At 37.3% G+C, this 21,808-nt stretch overlaps 1 protein-coding gene across 4 annotated transcripts in view; it reads left to right on the top strand.

Moving 5' to 3' along the window:
• The window catches only part of hdx (highly divergent homeobox), a 285,160-nt gene that overhangs the window by 140,144 nt on the left and 123,208 nt on the right, over positions 1-21,808 (top strand). For all 4 annotated transcript variants that reach the window (XM_055177696.2, XM_055177695.2, XM_055177697.2 and 1 more), the window contains exons 5-6: positions 17,726-17,779; positions 18,700-18,846. In XM_055177696.2, coding sequence (XP_055033671.2) covers positions 17,726-17,779; positions 18,700-18,846 — 201 coding nt within the window. The remainder of the gene's footprint in view (positions 1-17,725; positions 17,780-18,699; positions 18,847-21,808) is intronic.

Raw genomic sequence — 21,808 nt, 5'->3', positions numbered from 1 at the left:
TTCACATCTGGCTTTTCCACAGCTTCTTGATCTACACATAGGAAAGAATCAGATAAAGAAACTTCATTAATTTCTTTTGCTTGTGCACGTGTAACTACGCAAGCAGTAAAAGCACTCGGATATTTTTGAGACAATACATCAGTGTTACACTCTGCCTGCAAACCGTCTGTAACTTCCAGCGAAGGTACTACTTTCCCTCCGGCTAAATCGTTACCTAAAATAAAGGATACACATTTCACTGGTAACGCTGAGCGTACTCCTACTTCCACAAAACCAGACACAAAGTCTGAAACTAAGTGAATGCGGTGAACCGGAACTTTGGTAATCTCCATAGTGAAGCTTTGTACCAACCTACTGGACCCCACAGATGTTCTATCTGAAAAAGGTAAAGTATCTGCACATATGAATGACTGGGCTGCCCCAGTGTCCCTAAATAACTGCACTTCCACCCGATCCTCTGGTTCACCCGATAATGACACGTATTCTTTAAAAAGGAAAGGAACGTACACCTTATCAACTTTATCATGTGTCAACTCAGGGTTCACACTCGGTTTAATTGTACTCACCAAAGCAACCTCTTTGGTCTGAGAGCTCTGTTTGCGTTTCAAAGAAAAACATTCTGCAATGACATGCCCTTTTTTATGACAGTAAAAACATTCGCGTGTTTCTTGGGGCTTTTCACCACCTAGTTTTGGTTGCTGAACTTTGATTGGTGACTTTACATAGTTCTTCTCAGAACCTACAGATTGAAAGACGTTTTTGTGTGTAAGGGCGAACTCTTCTGCTTACACTGCTGCCTCAGACACTGTCACAACTTTCTTTTCGTTTAAATACAGAACTACTTTCTCTGGAAGACACTGTTTAAAATCTTTGAGTAACATAAGTTCTCTAAGCAACGTAAAATCATCTGCTTTACTAGAAGCGCACCATCGATCAAGAGAATGCCCTTGTCCCTGGCAAATTCAACATAAGTTTGGTGGCCATTTCTTTTCTTATTACGAAATTGCTGCCTATAGGCTTCTGGCACCAATTCATAAGCCCTAAGTACTGCAAGCTTAACAGTCTCATATTGAAGGCTGTCTTCTAAAGACAAAGTTGAATAAACCTCCAAGGCTTTACCAGTCAATCTGCATTGCAGTAACAATGACCACACCTCTCTTGGCCAATTCAAGGAAATAGCAATTTTCTCAAAAGCGTTAAAATAACTGTCCACTTCCGATTCACGAAAACTCGGCACTAAAGCAATATGTTTACCCACATCAAAAGTGGTTGAGATAGAATTAGTCGAATTGCCACTTACCGATGAGAAGCTTTGCTGGACAGAGGGACCGGCCGCAACCTTTGCCGCTTCGATATCCAACTGACGAAGCTTAACTTCTTTTTCCACATCAATTTCGAGCTTACGGACCTGCAGACGCAAATCTAACTCTGCTTGACGGACTTGTGCTCTCTCCTGAGCCTCTGCTCTGAGCCGTGCGATTCGCACTTTCACCCGTGCGTCGGCTATTGACCCGGGGGTACTTAGTGGAAAAGGTTCAAAGGGTGAGAGAGTTGCTCCAACTTTAGCCTCCGCCTCAGCTGTGCCTAACTCACTTTGGCTTACCCTTGTTTCTGCAACCACTTCCACCTCATCCATGGGTATTACCCTTGTGTCTGCATCCGATAAGCTTAAAATTCCTAATTCACTTAGGCGATCAATCAATCCCGCCTTTATTATTTTTTTTAAAGACTGCAGAGGAAATGTAATTTGGAAGTGGTCAGCTATCCTCAACAACTCGTCTTTCCTGCATTTGTCTAAAACCTCTAATGAGGGACTACTAATGAAACTTTGTAAGTTAAAAGCCATCAAACCTTACGATATGCCACAAGAACAAGTTAGCTCAATTCAATGATCACAAAACTGCCTGCAAAATAGCCCACACACATCACTTCACAGCCAAAGAGATGGCAAATCGCCCTTTAGGACGAGCCCCCAATTAATGTTACGTCCTCTTACTAAGGCTATGTTGTCTAGGTTAACAGAGGCGCAACCTTAAAAGAATTAATATATTATTATATAGAAATCATGCTTTTAACACATTTCTCTAACTATGCAGTGAGCAGTAAGCGAAGAAACAGGCAGAGACATCAGTTTGCAATATGCTTTTGCTTTTTAGTAGAAATTCAAAGTATTACAAAAGGAGAAATCTCATCACCAAAACACCCATAATCATATTTACAAAGTATATACACAAAGTAATACAACAGAAAAGACAACAATAATGACGGGACAAAACAGCGGTGCTAAAAGTAAAGAAAATAAGAAAACAAAAAACACTCTAACTAATACTTTAGAAACTGATCTAAAAAAAAAACAAAAATAACATCTTCGGCGTAAAACACCACTGACTACACTGATTTACAAACCAGAAAAATACAGAATGAAGCACCCGCTATGTATTTAAACATACCATTTTACCTGTGTGTTGTACAATGTATGTCCCGTGACGTTCTGCACTAATCCCATCATATTGCTGCCGAGATAAGACTGTAAAATGCATAAATCGAACAGCGAGTCACATGGTCAAATGCAGTCAAACTGACGTATAATTCATAATACATACATACATACAGCAACACAAGTCAAACAACGGAAGAAATCAAAGCAACGTAAGTGAGAAAACAAAGTGAAAGCAAAAAGCCTTCCTGACTAGAAACACTTCCGGGTCTTTATAGAATTTCTCCATCGTCTGATTGGCCGTCGCGAAGACACGTAATAACGATGATGGACAGTTCGTTCGGCCAATCACAGGACCTGTAAGGTGAGAGTGAGAGAAAAGAGAGCAAAGAGAAAAGACACCTCTCCCAGAATAACACGCAACGTAACAATCTGATGCAGACAACATATGGCGTATTTTTGAGATATTTCTAAGATGGAAGAATGCTGTGCGGCAGACATTGGAGATATGGCTATCGAAGGATAAATTGCTGTCGAACATCACACCTAAATTCTTAACCGTGGAGGTTGGCACCACAGTGCAGCCATCTATGGGCAACTTGTAATCTGTCATATTATGTTTGTAGCGATTCGGTTCGATAACAAGTATCTCCAGTGTTTCCGCTATATACATTCAACCGTGGTGGGCCGCCACACCTAAAACATCCCTGCCACGCTTGCGGTTGTGTATAGAAGGGATACAGCAAACGAAATCTCGCCGGATGAGCACTGTTTTATCCTAATCCTTCACCCAAACCCAACTCTAAACACAAAAATTCACAGGATTGTAGGATGTATTTGTATCTCATTTAGCCAGAGCCGCTGTTTTCATCCTAAAAATCCTACCTCCAAATCTAATTCTAAACTTTTCGGCATTTTATGTATCCCTTCTAGACAAAACACACGGCGGCAGCTCGCAAAATAAATAAAGCTACAGAAATGTTCGCCCTGTCAGACTGGCTGTTTTAAATAAATAAATTCCTTTCTGGATTCGCGTTGTTCACTCAATTATAATAAATAAATCTCCTAAAATATCATCATTTCCCCCATGGGTTTAGTTTCATGCACAAATAGATTTAAATCAACAGATGATGATTAGGCTACGTCTCTGTTTTGAGAAATAATAATAAAATAAATAAGCCTACACGAAATATGTTATAATTATCAGATTGAGAATTAAAAAAAGTATTTGAGTTGCTGTTCTTTTTTTGTGACGCGCTGTTAAACCAAAGCAGCAGAAAGCAAGTCATGTTTTTAATGATTTTAAATAAGCACAAGGTTTTCTCCTTATTGTGAGTTTACACAATTAAAAAAAAAAATTTTAGTTTCAAATGTTATTTTACTTTTATCTGTATGGCAATAAATTAAGGGTAATTTAAGTTGCAAGGTCATCACGCGTATGCTTTTCACATGCGCATATACACGGATGCAGCGCTGGGCTGCGAGAAAAGACATGATTAAACTTTCGATTTAACATATTACAAGTTTTTTGGACATTCATTTGGAATCAATATACTCATATTATCAACTTATCAGGCCATTAGTTATTCAGAATATAGGCTATAAACGCTGCGCGTCTTCTGTGCTTTAGATCGACCCTCACAAAGTTTCACATTAAATGATAAGATGTTTGTTCAAAAACAAAAGGCTAAACACTGAATACTACTTAAATGCGACTGCAAGACATTTAGTCGAATCTGTTTGGAAGGAAACTTACATTATTCCCGTGGAAGAGACGGACGTTGGTAATAAAAACTTGAGGCAGACGTTGAGACGGTTTCATCTGTTTTCAGACAGCGGGTGAACCGCATAATATTTGATGTAACGGGTGTAATAATATTTAACGTGTCATTTGCATTGTAGATGCAGGTCGGGACTCAATAAGCAAGAGTAGGCTAAACTGCAGGTCTAACATCCAAGACCAAAATTCGATTCCTATAGGTAGCAGTTTTTAAATGGCTTATTTGTGTTTAAGCTCTGTCTGAAGAACTTTAAAGGTTTATATTTAGCTGTGCGATTTGCGGTGTGACCGGGTCGGGCTCTTTATGTCAAACAGGCCGGGTGTGGAATGCTGGAATAAATTGCTGCTGATGTCGGGTCAGGTGTTCCGTCAATCACAGCGGTGCGCATTATCAAACAGGACTGTGCGTGACTTTGCAACAGCTCTGTAACGCTAAACATGAGCACGAACTTGCACACTACATTAAAACTACAATGAAACATCCGTATGAAGCTATAAAACTTGCGTATTTTTTAAGAAAATACAGTTTAGATCAAACATAGAAAAGCAATATGCTATAAATATAACCATTATGCTATACATATAAGGAAACGTAAATGACAGCATGAAAATGATAAAAAATACATGTTAGTTTACTGTAGCCTATATTCTACATAAAAAAAATAATGTACATTTATAATCATCATGGGCGCCCCCTGCCACCACAGCTGGAAAAATCCTAGAGGAAACACTGATCTCTGTCTTATTGGAGTTTAGCATAAGAAAGTTATGTGCCATCCAGTCACTAATATCGCTGATGCTGTCTGTTAGCTTAGAAAACTGGTGTGTTTCGCTGGGATGTGACGAGATGTAAAGCTGGGTATCATCTGCATAGCAGTGAAACCGTATGTTATGTTTTCTGATAATATTTCCTAGAGGTAACATATAACGATAACAGGATAGGACCTAAAACTGATCCCTGTGGTACGCCGTATATAACCAGGGAGTGATATGACTCCTCCTCATTTACATAAACAAAGTGATAGCGATTGGTTAGATACGATCTGAACCAGGCTAGCGCCTGACCACTGATGCCAACATAGTTTTCTAGCCTATGTTGTGGTTTCCCTTTTCCTCAAATGAAACAATCTTCAGTCTTAGGTTTTGATTTCAAGAGATAGACTTTTATTTTCCGGACGAAATAAGAAGCCGAGGCCGCCCTGGTAAATCCCCCCAGAACCAGAGTTTAGTCCTGGGAGGATCCTCCAAATCAGTCTGACTCTCTGAGCTGTGGCTTGGTAAATATATAGGTTCCCCTCCATGCTTAAAACAATATAGGATTTGTTCAGGCTTGTAACTTGAAGAACCACATGACATTCCTCAGACCAGTGTCTCCGTCCTATGACCTATTTGACTCTAGGCTATTCCTTATACTCTGAGACCCTCTGTGACCTTTGACATGAAACATGAAGACACACAGCTGGGTTGCAATAGCAATCCCATGGCAAACTCCTGACCCACACACAGCATAACACATGACCCAGATACTGCATAACTTCATGTTAAACAAATTGCATGTGATTATAATGGTAAACTCATATTCATGTAGATTTGGATTATAATAAACTTCTTCATAATCCCCGCTCTGAGGCTTAATTTAGCCTCACTTTTCCTGTTTATTTTAATCCGGAGTGCAGTCTCATAATTCAGCGTCTCAATTATTACTATCTTGTGGCTAAAGAAAGCCACTATCCCTTACCAATTACTAAATTATGCCACTGCACTTCGAACTATGGACAATAAGAACAAACATCTTTCCATTCTCATTTTGTCTTGAATGTAAAAGTAAAAGAACTTAAGTCCTAAACAATTGGTGCGCAATTGGTTCTGCGTTGCTGTTGGTTGTCACCATTATGTTAATATATAATACATTAAAGTAAAAGTAACCAAAATAAAAGCAAAGAAAACCCAAAATCCAATAAAACAAAAATTACTAAAAATAAAAACAAAAAGTAAATCATTCATAATACGAAATATTTGTTTCAATACAAATACAGCTTATTCCTTTTCTTTATAATCATCATTATCATCATTATCGTCGGTACCTCAATATTATCTACCAGTTGTAATTCAATACTGTTTTGTAATGTAAGTCCTGATAACATTCTTGTTGATTTTAAATTTACTTTTCCATCATATTGATATTTTAACTTAGTTTGGTTTTCTAAGAAGATAAAATTGATTCAGTATATGTTGTCATGTATTTCTAATGGCTGCATCTAGTTGTTATCCTAAGATGAATTAACGCCTTTTTGGTAAACTTAATAATCTACTTTTGATTGTAGTACTTTACATAATTTATCTATTCTGTATTTTTATTTTGGCAAAACTTTATTAAATTCCTTATTTAGCTTAATCCCATGCCTTAATCTAATTTGGTACCCATTTGGTTGATCAACAGAATCTACATATAATTTATGATTAATTGTTTTGTTCATCCTTTTATAAGGATTCTAAATTCCCTTCTTTTGTAGTGATTTCCTGTCTCCATCATATTTAAGTACCCTTTCTCTCCCTCCTAATGATAACAAGGTCAAACATTTTCTTTTTCTACAAATCCAAAATAATTCTCCAATCGATATATTTGATCTTCAAATATCTTCATTGTATATGTTTCTCTGATTTGATTATATTATTCTTCTAATAGCATTTCGCTTCTCACTTTTACACCTTAAGTTATACTTTTTGATGTCTTCATAATAGATCTAGAGGTTTTTTTAGTTGATTCATTCAAAATTCCTGTTATCAAGCATTTCCTATTTAATTTTCTTAAGTCTATAATTCCATAAGGCTTATATTTTCTTGATTGTAATCTTACTGTACCATTCAGAATTTTTACTGTACCATTTTGAAATATCTATCCTTCCTTTTTTTATTTCCAAATTGTGGCCTACAAGATGTATTTTTAAACTCAGAATTTCCCAAAAGACCTAAATATTATCCAGATAAGTTGACCTTAACTTTTTCTCTTATCCATAAGAATTCTTGTTGAATTATCACCTTTATCATATTTATGTGGACTTGAAATTGTTATTACCTTATTAAAAGCTGGTTTAGTTTAAAGCATAAAAAGCAACTTTGGAAACATATTTCCTTAACTGAAATATTCCCCATTTGTATCATTGTTATCTTTGGGATGTTTCCCATAAAATGTCCACCTTATGTTCTCTGTTCAATGTCTCTGTGTTCTCAGTCTTTTTTTCAGATTCAGACTTTTTTATATTTTTGCAGATCTTTCACTGGGCCTTGTTTAAGGCAAAAGTCCATCGCCAGGAAGTTTAATTGACTGTAGCAATGCAAATCTTCTGTAGTAATCAGCCTCGTTCTTTTCAATTAAATTTCTTTTGACAATTTATCTTTTTCACTTTTTCCTCTCTGTGCTCCAAGAAAATTATTGTCTTTGTGAGTCTCTTTCTGGACTCCACTCAGTCTTTTTGGTGTTTGTCTTTGTAATTGTCCCTGAACATATGTGCAGTGCCCCCTTCACTGCTTGAGATCAGTTATAGTCCCATTCATATAGGATGTGTCCACAGTTTAGTTTATGAGTTCTCCTCTCTTTGCAACTCCAACACTTTGATGTCACACAGTTTTTGCCATTGTCTGTTCATCGCCAGCTTTTATTCACGTTCTTGAATGTCAAAAGATGAGAGCTTTCAGCCTTTTAAGGTTTAGCTTAACCCATTGCAAAGTATTGCCTTTCAAATTTAAAATAAAATGTATTTTGTGACCACCTTCCATCATCAGATGAAGACTCCTCTTCATTTTGTTAAGTCTTTTTTTAATCTTTATATAATTTATCTGTGTCATTCACCTTTTAATAATTTTTCTGTCCTTTTTAATTTTTCTCTTTATTTCCACCTTTAATAACTTGGTCTCTACTCTTTTTTCTCTAATTTGTTATTTCTCTTTCAAAGCTTCACCTCTGTCTTTCTGCTAGATTTTGTTTAATCCTAGAATTCCCTCGAGCAATGAGAGTTGACCTTTACAGGTCAAATCTGGTGACCATTTAGGAACCCCCTCCCTTTCTCTCTCTATCTCACTTTCTCACTCTCTCTCTCTCTCTCTCTCTCTCTCTTTCTCCCTTTGAGCATTTCTTTGTCTGTTAATTATCTCCTCTTATCTTTCATTAGTTTATATTTTCTTTAGTTGTATTTCTCCTCACACAATGCCACATCAAATGTTTCCTCATTTGAACAACACAACAGTTGTTTAATCCTTATTTTCCCCTTAATGTGACTGCCATAATCTTTTCTTTGCGATATAACACACCTTATATTTTATAATGATTTCTCATTTAACCACTTCACAAACTTATTGTTTTTATTTGTCCAATTTATATACTCTCCAAATAGTTACTTAGGTTTCCAATGTGTCTTTAAAATAAAATTTCCTTTATAATATTTTGTAATGTTTTGTCAAATAAAGTCAAATACCATCACGAACATCTGTCCTTTTTTGGACAAGCAATCTTTTCCTATTGAGCACAATTTTTTATTTTAATCAATCATTTAAATGAATTATTTAATTTCTAGAAGTAGCTGTATACTTCACTGCAATAACTAATATTTTTGGCTACAATACCTCAGAACCACAATGTCTTTAAATCTAATCTTTAATACCCAGCATTTATAACTGTCTCTTATCCATACTCATATTCTTACTCATATTCACATACTTTCAAACTTTTCCCCCTTTTTTATAGTTTTAAACAATCATTCACTCCTGTAACACAACACCTCTCTGTGGGCTCTGCAGAGCCCCAGGAGAAAGACACACCCACTACTCACTCAGCCCCCACTCTTTCCATCTCAGACATGCTCACGCAGACTCATTATATCACAGACACATTACATTCTCACACAAATAAAATAAAACAACTCTATCTAGAATACCTGGCCAAGTTCATCTTTCCATTACACTTCAGTCGACATGGAAAATACCCACTTACACAATTTACCAATCCGACATGACAAATAAAACAAAAACAATATCTCTCATCAGCCCGGGCCTTCCACAACAACAAGACAAATAACACAAAGACCGTACCTGACCTACAGCATTTGAGTACTCTTCTCTCGGAACCCCAACGTGTCTGCCTAGACACAGTAACTCTCAGGTTCTTCACTGCTCTTTCACAAAACTTCTTAGGCGTCTTCTCAACTTAACCTTAAATCTTCATCAAAGCCACTCAATGTAAAAATAAAAACTCACACAATAAACCATCATCTGTCTTAGCACACATTTCTTTTGAAAATGAAACCCTTTGTTCTTATCATTTAGTCTAATAGTCTTTAATTTAGTCTTTTTATTCTGAAATGTGGAAGAGTATATGTGATTTGACCACCCCGAGCCATCTCAGATGAACAATACAATCTTTTAACAAGCAAAACTGCTCATCTCTTTGGGTGGCCGCCTGGTTGCGTTGCCCGTCGGGGGGGCCGGCTGTGGTCTCTGGTTCTGTGCTCTTTTTGGTGTCCCATCTGGTGTCAGTTGTTTTTACCAAACCTAAAATTTCAAATGTATGTTTGACAACCTATAAACCAAATTGTTAACCCAACCATTTTTCAGTAATAACCAATTGGCATTTATGTCAAACCCTTTATTTATTTGGGTTCTTTTATTTTGTTGGGGCTCATTGTTCCACACTCTAACCCAGTAGTAATTCACCCTACACTCACAGGACAGCAATTACACCCCCCTTGACAGCCCGCAGAGACTGCCTAAGGGAAACTCTCTCTCCCTGCTTACCAGATGCAAGTTCATATTTCTCTCACTCACTCACACACTGCAGCTTGCAAACACACTCAAAATTCAGACACACAGAGTACATATATTTTCATTAGGGCTGTCAATAGATTAAAAAAATTTATCTAGATTAATCGCATGATTTCATGAGTTAACTCGCGATTAATCGCACATTTTTATCCATTCAAAATTTACCCTAATTTAACACTTTTCAGGTTTTTAATACTCTAATCAAATATACAAGATGCTTTATGCAAATTTAACAACAGCCTGTTTACATTTTTAACAGAATCATCAGCCATTGTTTTGTATATGAATTTTCCTTTCAGAAGAATTTTCTTTCTCTGCTGCATCAGTTGTGACTTGTGCTGGCAAGTTGAGTCGGAATTAGCAAAAAAAAAAAAAAAACAGTTGTTCATATTTTGACATTCTCTATTAAAACATAGAACAATGCATGATTTGTTGAAATATAACAAAATATGACAGAACTACACCTGTTTGAAGTTGAAAGGGTCAAATTACCACAAAAATTACCTTAAATACCTTAAAATCACTGGTAAAACTAATAGATTTAGCACACACAAAGCAAAAACATCATCAATGTATGTTCAACCTTTTTTTCCTTTTGTTTGATTGACATTGAGACAGACTGCTTAAAATCTAAGTGATCTAATAATGTTACACATCAGATATTTTGACCCAACAGTTAACCAAACATTTACTTAAGACATAACAGATTATATATCCTACCTGCGAGAATTCTTATCAAAACAGATATTTTTAAAACTGTAATTTTGTGTAGATGTCTATATATCCGGGTCGCGCACTCGCGCGTCTGTGTGCACGCACTTCAGATGTCAGTCAGTCAGCGTGAGGAGATCGCTTTTGAGTCTTGTCGCTCTTAATAACTCTTTAACAATAATCAGGTACCGAACTTTATCTCTCTTAATGACTCTTTTAACATCAAGCAAGTCCTGCAGTCTATTTTCTAAGTCATGCATAAAAGCGAAACCAAAATGAATTCAGACGCATTTTTGTATTAGATTAAGCATTAGGAGGACGGTAACGTTACACCTCTCAGATGTATAAATAAAGATCATTTCAGATGTCCAACGAGCATTTAGAGCATTGGATTTGCTAGACGATTTGCTTAATGTTCTTATTTCTATGAAAACCTTCGACTCATTTAGACAGGTTCACATTTGCCTGCATCTCTGTTCATTCAACTATGGGCTGGACCAAGGGTCAAACAGAAATAACGCGTTGCGTTAATCGCCATTAATAAAATTAGTGGCGTTAAAATGAATTTGCGTTAACGCGTTATTAACGCGTTAAATTTGACAGCCCTAATTTTCATACATAAAACCCTGTATGCCACCTCTTGATATCACCTTATATACCCAAATCAAAGGACCATTACACCTCCATCAACATGGTCGTTAACTAAAACAATGAAATATACCACTTTAAAGCGGTATACTGTCAATTTTGCTACACTTACACCCACACAAAATTTACCTCTATACCATACACCTCCGACCACAGGTATATACTTCTATATCATACACTTACACCCACAGATATAGGCAACTCTTACGCGTTCTCTTCACTTAAAATCTGTTTCAATTCACCTTGATCATCAAAGCCAAAGTAATTTAATACAGATTCATGCATGCATGCCTTAGTTAGATTGTACCCTTGAAATCAAAACCCAGTTCAGATATATGGTTCTTAAATTTAGAAGAACTTAAATTTCTCACCACTTGGAGCAAATTCTGGCAAACAACACAAACCTAATAAATAAGCAAAAAGTTCTTAACTTATGTATATGGCCATACGCTGTTTGTGTTGCTCGTCAGGTTCGCTCAGGTGGTGCGACTGTCCAGCTCTTTTCTATCCCGGGTTTCGGCACCAAATGTTGTGGTTTCCCTTGTCCTCAAATGAAACAATCTTCAGTCTTAGGTTTTGATTTCAAGAGATAGACTTTTATTTTCCGGATGAAATAAGAAACAGAGGCCCCCCTGGTGAATCCCCCCAGAACCAGAGTTTAGTCCTGGGAGGATCCTCCAAATCAGTCTGACTCTCTGAGCTGTGGCTTGGTAAATATATAGGTTCCCCTCCATGCTTAAAACAATATAGGATTTGTTCAGGCTTGTAACTTGAAGAACCACATGACATTCCTCAGACCAGTGTCTCCGTCCCATGACCTATTTGACTCTAGGCTATTCCTTATACTCTGAGACCCTCTGTGACCTTTGACATGAAACATGAAGACACACAGCTGGGTTGCAATAGCAATCCCATGGCAAACTCCTGACCCACACACAGCACTACACATGACCCAGATACTGCATAACTTCATGGTAAACAAATTGCATGTGATTATAATGGTAAACTCATATTCATGTAGATTGGGATTAAAATAAACTGCTTCACCTATTGAGTAAGATTGTGTGATCTATTGTGTTAAAGGCTGCACTAAGGTCTAATAATATAAGGAGTGAGATTTCGCCACGATCGGATGTTAGGAGAAGGTCATTTGTAACTCTAAGCATTGCTGTCTCTGTGCTTTGGTGGGGCCTGAATCCTGATTGGAACTTTTCATACGTACTATTATTTGCTAAGAATGTGCGTAGCTGGCTTGCCACTACTTTTTCTAATATTTTAGAAAGAAAAGGGAGATTTGAGATTGGTATAAAGTTATTAAGATCTCCCTGGTCAAGGTGTGTTTTTTTAATGAGCGGCCTAATAACTGCTCGTTTGAAAGCTGTTGGAACGTAGCCTAATTCTAGTGATGAGTTAAAGATATTTAGTACTGGGTTTGACACTACAGGGAATACCTCTTTAAGTAATTTTGTGGGAACGGGGTCTAATATACAGGACGATGATTTGGATGACGTTACTAATTTAGATTAATAACATTAGCTCTTCTATTGTAGTAGGTTTAAATGACTCAAGATGTTCGTATGGTAAGCTAGCATCAAATGTATTATTGGGTAGAGTGGTGGCTGCTTGCGTACAGGGCTCAAAATTAACTTTTTTATTTGGTAGCACTGGTGCTCCCAACTTTAAAGAGTTAGGAGCACCAGCAAAAATTTAGGCGCATCCATCCAAAAATTAAAAAGCACCACAACTACAATGTAAATGTTAATAGATTTATTTTATAAAAAATAAAACACCACCACCGGGCTTTACACATCCTATGGCCAGCATTTAAAAGTTAGTCTTCTATTTTATTTTATTTTATTTTTTGCTGCATAAATTCCTAAATTAATACCCAAATGCTGTTGAAATAGTATAGCAGCAATAATAATTTAACAATTACAGGTAACATGATTAAGATTACATAGAAAATCTAGCAAACACGTAAAACACTGATTAATTGTGACATTACAAAAGTGACCCTAATATAGAAGGCTAATATATATATTGGTATTGAGAACTGCATTACCAGGATGCTTTTACTACTAAATAGACAATGTTTTAAAAAATACAACAAAAACATACCATCAGCATTGTCGTATTCCACAGCAACATGGACCACAAGGATGTTTGTCGAATGTCCATTCACCAGCGCATGCGCACACACCATCAAACACACTTTGACAGACAGGTCGGTGTCTCCATCAATAATAAACACATTTGTCATGACACGTCTTGTGTTTTTGGCACTTTCGCCATGTTTAAGCAAGGTATGTCTGGCGCTTAAAATGTTTTGATTCCGCCATTAACGCCGTTTTACAGGATTTACAGTAAACACAGTAAGTTACATTTTCATAGCGGAGACACTCTAAATCTTCAAGCCACTCTCTCCGAAAGGTTTAACGTCAACTCGTATTTTCCGGTGGTGGAGTTACATTTGAATCCGGATTGTCGTCAAAAAATAGAGTAATAACCTTGGCTTTAATCGGCTCGCTCTCGTCATGCTCGCGACGTGTTCGTCTTTTCACATTTCCGCGCTTCACGGCAACAAGGAATGACTGACGCTCATATTAGCCAATCTGCGGTCTTCATTAAACGCAAGAACTTAATGGTGAAATTTGATTGGTTATGTATCGTTGGAGAGAACACTGAACCTGGGACAGCGCGAGCACGCAGGATCACAATCAACTCGCGTCACAACAAAATGGGCAGTTGCACAAATGCTCCCAAATATATTTTAAGGTCGCACAGATTAAATTTCGGTTGCATATGCGACCAAAATGGTCGCAATTTCGAGCCCTGTTGCGTACCTACAATGTTTTCCATAATAATCGTAATTTTCTTAGTAAAGAAGTTCATGAAGTCGTTTCTATTGTGTGGGAGTTTATTAGTGGGTTCTGTTTGTTCTTCATTTCTAGGCAGTTTCGCAACTGTGCTAAAGAGGAAACGAGAGTTATTATGATTTTCTTTAATAAGATTGCTGAGATACGTAGATCTGGCGATTTTTATAGCCTGTCTGTAGTGTTGAACACTCTCTTTCCATGCTGCACGCCATACCTCTAACTTTGTGCTTCTATAATTTCTTTCCATTTTTCTAGCTGCCTTTTTATGCCATTTATGCCTCAGAACATGTTAATAATGTTAGGTATGATGAAGATGAGGGAGACTTTTGGGAGCGAGAGGAGGCAAGGATATAGACATAGAAACAAAAAAAGCTTGTGTTTGATCACAAACATTTTGTCATGTTTTCTCAGGATTGTCGCATACGCGAAATAAAAAATGAAATGAACAATTTTGTGGTGGGAACTAATAATTTTAAAGTCCAGTTTAAATTTAAGGATGGGTACTTTTTACTCTTACTCAAGTACATTTCTAGTGAAAAAACTGTAGCGTTACTGCGCTACTGTCAAATGGTAATATTCAATTCCTTTTTTTAAGTTTATAGGGTGTGTTCGAAAGTTTCGCGAGACAGGCTGCATCACCCTTTAGTGCGCGACCACGTGGTCACCCTTTAGCGCGCGCGACCTGCACGTAGATGATAGGAGAAGCAGATGAGGGCGTGTGTGTGTTGTGTGAGATATCGGAGGCAGATCATGCTTGGCTTCAAGTTCGGTCTATATATTACTCCAAGAGGTCCAAAAAAATTGTTTCATAATGCGATGCATGCTTTGCTCAATAGACGAGCTGACATCTCAGCGTACAGGAATTCAAGATCCAACCTGAAGTGGTATGTGTCACAGTATTGTCTATTTGAACACTATTAATGGTCATTTCACACACTGTCACTCTTGTGCAATGATGACAAAACCTAGTGTAAGTTAAACCATACAAACAGCACGTTCACATCTGCACATTGCCATATCATTTCCCCACAACTAAACAAACTGAACAGCATAATGTAAGGATGTCTTGCATTTATACACAAATCCGGACACCTCATGTGTAGAAAATACATTCAAATAAAAACGTAAAATAATAAAATGTATTTTATTTAAATCCTTCCTAAAGAATGAATCAATAAAAATGAAAGAATAAAGTTTGATTTTAAAGAAACATGTATTATATATTATAATAAATGTAGAGTTGATTTGCACAAACAGATAAGTTCCATGTGAAATTCTAAAATGATCATTTTTATTAAGCTCCTGTTCATGTTCAGTAATTGCACTTTAATGACAATGAAAATAACCTATTCATATAAAAACATGATAACAAACAGACACACACATTCTTTTTTGTTTACTGTTTGCATGTTTAAAGGGAGATGCTGACAAGTTTGTGTTGTGAACATGAAAATAAACAGAGTTAACCGTCAGAAAAACATCTGTGTGTGTGTGTGTGTGTTTAAGATTTTTTTCTCAAATGACACGTTATATGATGTTAATGTACCCATTGCAGGACTAAGGCTGTTTTACTTGTACATAAGCAGAATAATGAGACTTTTAAGGAGAGGTTTGTGACAACCCTCCAAGTAGTCTGAAATTCAGTGCTTTTACACTACTTCTCTATCAGATCGGAAGTAACGAGTAACTAACTACTTGAGTAGGTTTGTCATTTGATACTTTTACTTTTACTTGAGTAAAAGGGGGAGACCGGGGTTGGTTGTCACAATTTTTACTCATGCATGAATTGCTCATCTTCAAAAAATCTTTCAGCAGTAATTCCTACAAGAAATGAAACTTTGGAGTCTTGGCTTTAAATGTGTATACTTTTTAATTTTCGATTGTATTGTAACAGGAAGTAATTAACCATCAAAGACACTCTGACACAATGTGACAGGGTATGGGGTTGGTTGTCCCTATAGAGGTTCTATAGGATTTCAATGATAAATTGGGATCTGAAAAGATAATGTGTAACTTTTTATTTTTTTAAGCTAGAAACTGCAGAAGTGTTAATATGAATCCACCCCTATGATAGTTGTTATTAATTCCCCTTATGTTTAAACAATGGGATTAAAGTGGGTGATCAGTTACTTGAATAGGCTTTATGCCCAGCTGCACTATGAACTTCAGCCAACTCCTTGTTTCCTGTCTGCCATTATTGGACAAACTGATTAATCCAGGTGTGTCTGATTATTGTTATTGTGACTACTGAGGTCAGGCACACCTGGATTAATCAGCCCGTCCAACAATGGCAGACAGGAAACAAGAAGCTAGCTGAAGTTCAGGAAGTAGTGCAGCTGGGCATAAAGCCTATTGTCTACTGTGTTGAGAAATAAAAAGAAATAATTTTTATTGTTAAAACCTCTTTATTTAATGCTTTATTTATTTTATTTTAACAGCAAACAAAAACAAACAAACAGACAAACAGTCTTAAAAGGTCTACATGTCCAATATTCTTATGTGACAACCAACCCCGCAAGCTATGTGACAACCATCCCCAACTGACTTCTTGACAAACATGATAAGCTAGCTGCCACACGGCTTTAACTTGATAGCTAAAAGATGACTCAAAATAAAGCTACTACTTTTAGCTTTTAATGAGTGTTTTGTTTTTGAATTACTAATATCCTACAAGATCTCAACACAAAAACAACACCAACATGAAAATTTACTCTGACCCATAAAAATAAAAAAATTGTCTCCTAACCTCAATGTTTTGTGTCTGCTCGGCAAAATTTCAAGTGCAAATGAGTAAGCTATTAAAGGCTAACAAAATGATATCAAAATTGTACCACAGCGCCATGTAGTATGTCTGGAATAAGCAGTGTGACAACCAACCCATGAGACAACCAGCCCCGGTCTCCCCTACTTTTACTTTGATTTTGGGTACTCTACCCACCTCTGGTCATTAATATAACAAAGTAAGTGTTTTGATTAATGCCATTAATGTTTTTATCAGTGTATACCACTGTTCAACTAAATGAATATATCATGGCAAAGATGAATGCACATTTATACATTGATTGAATAGATTTATAGCATTTTGAAAAAAAACTTAAAAATAATTCGTTTTAATAATAAATCTTTGAAAATCAAGTTATGGATTTGAATTTTTTATGTTTTTATAACCTAAAGATGCTATGTGAAAGTTTGTAACAGAAGTTAGTGTTTTTCATCTTGTCACTTTCTTGGTTTTTACCGAAATTTGTCAAAATGGATTTATTGAATTTTGGATCTAAACTCTTCATATATTTTCATGTTCTGAACAGACTTCATATAGGAAATAAATTGTTGGAGATAAAGTTGACAGGATGTTTTGCTAGTCTAATGACTTGTGATTGGTCAGTGATGTTCAATGTTAAATATACTGTGCAGGGCCCCTAAAGTTTTAACCACAAGAGCTTGTCTGTTTTTCATTAGGTATCAAGTAATATGTCTGCTCCCTGGCTTCATAGCAACTCCCGGAAAAGAACAGTGAGTACCCTAAATGTGTTGTCTCACATGGTCTAGAACAGTGGTTCTCAACTCTGTTCCTGGAGGCCCTCTGCTCTGCACATTTTGTATGTCTCTCTTATCTGACAGACTCAGGCATCCAAATACTCACACTTGTTGTCTTTGCACTTAACCACTTGACTACTTACATGACATATTTCCTGTATTTGGCCCAAGTGTGCATAGAATTATTCACCCAGTGGGACACACACTTAGCAAGTGTTAAATTCTCAATCCAGGTAGTGGCAGCAATTTGAACCAAACATATTAGTTTTTTCATTTAGGCTACTTCAAATATATATTTAAATAAAATGAACTCTGAAATGAACATTTGCTGAACTTAAAGATTATTATCTATCTGAAACTTTCAGAAGCAGAATTCTTTGCACCTGTAAAACATGTGCATGTAGCTTTTGAAAGCTTATTGTTTATTCAGTAGTCCCTGAATAAACAACACCATTAATGTTGTTTTTAATTATGTAATGCAGTTGCCGATGTTTTACAAAATACATAACAATGTTTGCACCAATAAAATGTGCAATACTTTCCATTTTACTATGCATAATGGGATATGCATAATTGGATACGCTTAGCCTTGAATACCACTCAGAATCATAACCCACACTAAACTCATACTGACTCATGATTCTGAGTATATAGGCACTGCACTTGACCGCAAGTGTGGGTATTTGGATGCAGCCTTAGTTCAGTTCATGGAGATCTCTACTAATGAGCTGATAATTGAATCGTTTTTTTTTTAAATAAGGGAGACATACAAACTATGGAGAGTAGTGGGCCTCCAGCAATAACATTGAGAACCACTGGTCTAGAACAAATGTTAATGAGAGATGGCTTTCTGTCAGTTTTTGAGGCATTTAATAAATGGTGTAGTGTTTATTAAGCTGCAGGACAGGACCCAGTTTAGTGACAGAGATTTGTACACACTAAAGATGTACTGGGACAATGGAATGACTAGCCTGGGCCTTGTGTGCAAAGAAAAGATCTCTGCCGCAGCGAATGAACTCAGTGTGGACACTGAAATTATTAAGGTCTGTAATCTTCTCTGCACTGGTTTTATTATTTAATGCCTAAAGTGTTACAAAGAGTTTTTTGTTGGTTTCTATTTTATATAAATAATGCTTATAAATGTTTTTAATTTGTTATTCATAATTACAGAACAAATATTAAAATCATACTGAAATGCAATGCATGCAGAATTACCAATCATTTTGTGTCTTTTTATTCACAAACAAATGGCTTTTATCTTGTGTCTGTGAAATGTAAAATTATTTAAACATGCAGGAATTTGTATAATCAGACACATACAGTGCATTCAGAAAGTATTCCGACCCCCTTAACTTTTTTCAAATTTTGTTTTGTTGCAGCCTGATACTACAATTGTATTCGTTCATTTTTGTCCTTAATCTACAATCGGTACCCCATAATAACAGAGTAAAAACTGAATTCATATATATGATTAATTTACAAAATTTATATTTATATTAGTATTCAGACCCTTCCAACAACACTAGAAACTCTGGGACAAATACCTTGACGGAAATGACAAATGTTTTGGTTTTAAGTCACTACATGTCACGACAGGGTTGGAGAGACAGGACGCAAACGCAGAGTTCGGCAAATAAATAACATTTAATAATAAAATGGGGAAACAAAAACACGAGGAGTAACATGGTAGCAAAACACAGGAACATCCAAACGTGACACAGGAAACAGACAGGGTTGTAATGACAATATAGAACAGACACAAAACATGACACGGATCACCGTGGCATACCCCCTCCCTCTACGAGTGGCTACCAGACACTCACATAAACACAAAACAAAAACAAAGTCTGGTAGCGAGAGTCCAAGGGAGGGGTGGAGGGCTTGGGGACCCTGGCGAAGCCGGCAGCCGCCGGGATGAGACCAACAGGACGGTTGGCCGGACTGCGCCAGGAGAACCGGAGCGATCGCTCCGAGAACCGAGGCAGACGAATTACCCCCCTCTTGGGAATCGTCGACGATCAGATGCCCCCGGAAATCTTCTCCCATCCCCTCGCGGAAACGGAGACCCTCGCTCGGTAGCCACCCCGGGGAAATGATCGGGCGTGGTCCGTTCCGGATCCCCCTGCGAGCAGGATGGTGGTCCTCCGAGGGACCGTAGACGACGACTCAACCGTTGGGGGACCGCCTGGGCCGATCCTCCTCCCGCAGGAGCGAGCGATCGCTCACGGTGGTCCCCAAGAGACATCGGGGCTGATGGGGAATGAACCCCGATGTCACTACTCCCCCTCGACGAAACTCCTGGGGGAGCCGCCCTCCGTGAACTCGCTGCGTCCAATAATGGCCGGATGATTCTGTCACGACAGGGATGGAGAGACAGGACGCAAAAGCAGAGTTCGGCAAATAAATAACATTTAATAATAAAATGGGGAAACAAAAACACGAGGAGTAACATGGTAGCAAAACACAGGAACATCCAAACGTGACACAGGAAACAGACAGGGTTGTAATGACAATATAGAACAGACACAAAACATGACACGGATCACCGTGACACTACATGTGTATTCTCTGATCGTATATCTATCTGATTTGTTAAAACTGTTCCATTTTACATTTGGCCACATAAATGCATCTTGACAAAACTAATATTAATCTGATCTTAGAGAGCGAAAATTCATGAAGTGACCAGGTGTATAACGGACCTAAAAGACCTTACAGCTAACAAAACATATCAGAGCAAAAACCAAGCCAGGAGGTCAAAGAAACTGCCTGCAGGGGGCTTTTGTGTGTTTTGCCCTGAAGAAAGGCATTCAACATAAATCCCAGGGGCCAGTTGCATAAATATAGTATTTAAATTTATGTCAACTTTCACTTTTACTCCACTACATTTTCTAGATAAAATGTATAGTTTTACTCCGATATATTTCCACTAAGCATATTCGTTACTCGTTACTACAAAATAAAATCAGAAGAAATGTGTGCGACCTCAATAAGGGAGGTTTTGCAAATCAGTGCTTCTAGATTGCATTACGCACGCTCCGCACACTCAATAAAGGAGGTTTTGGCGAATCAGTGCTTCTAGATTGCATTACGCACGCTCCGCACGCACACTCTATTTTAGCGTAGTGTTGGCAAAGGATGAGGAAGCACAACTGTAACTGCAATGAAAGCACCTACTGGAGGACCTCCCGTTATCGTAATCGACCACCCCGACGATGAACAGGGTGAGAAAGCTAACGTTATACACCCGTGGCCGTATTTGTAAGAAATGTTTTTGTACATTGGAATTAAAGATTCCCGGTTACCGAATAAAGTGCCTACCGAAAATCACTTACATTTTGTCATTTAAAAACTCCCCGTCCAACCTGAAGAATCACATCAAGGTACGTTAAAATAATAGTTATTAAGTAAAGCCACAATGTCAATGTGATTCAACATTAGTTATCATAAGCCGTATTAGATAATTATCTGTCTAATGTGATGGCCACATGTTTAATAAACGTCAACGTTAATGTTACACCACTGATTTTCCCATGGATTTATTTAATTCACAGAGAACTCTCAACTGAAACACGCTTAACTGTTTATGGTAACATTATAGCATAACTGCCGGCCGAATATTCCCTCCAGTAGGCTAATGTTAGATTGAGAAATATTTTTTTTAAAACTGCTATGTTAATCAGTGGCTGTAACGTGTTCCCTGTGTCCCTGTTATCTGGTGTTTTGTTATACTTGTGTTTTGGGTTTATATTATGTCTCTGTGTACCTGTGTTTAACCTGTGTGCATGTATACCTTTGTTCCTAGTGTAGCTCCCTGTGTTAATTAGTGTCTCCGCCCCCTTGTTTGTATCCATGGATATTCATTGTGATCATGCTTCTCCCCTTGTGTGTTGTCCTAGTTACTGATTGTTTCTGCTTTGTCATTGGTCTTAGTCATGCATATATACCCTTCTTATTCATTCTGTGTTGGTGGATTGTTGTTTGATGTAGCTTGTCCCTTGTGGT

This window comes from Misgurnus anguillicaudatus, chromosome 16 (genome assembly GCF_027580225.2).
Source record: "Misgurnus anguillicaudatus chromosome 16, ASM2758022v2, whole genome shotgun sequence".
In the NCBI taxonomy this organism is placed as follows: Eukaryota; Metazoa; Chordata; class Actinopteri; order Cypriniformes; family Cobitidae; genus Misgurnus; species Misgurnus anguillicaudatus.
Note: the sequence above shows the minus strand (reverse complement) of the source record. Positions and strands in the feature narration are given on the sequence as shown.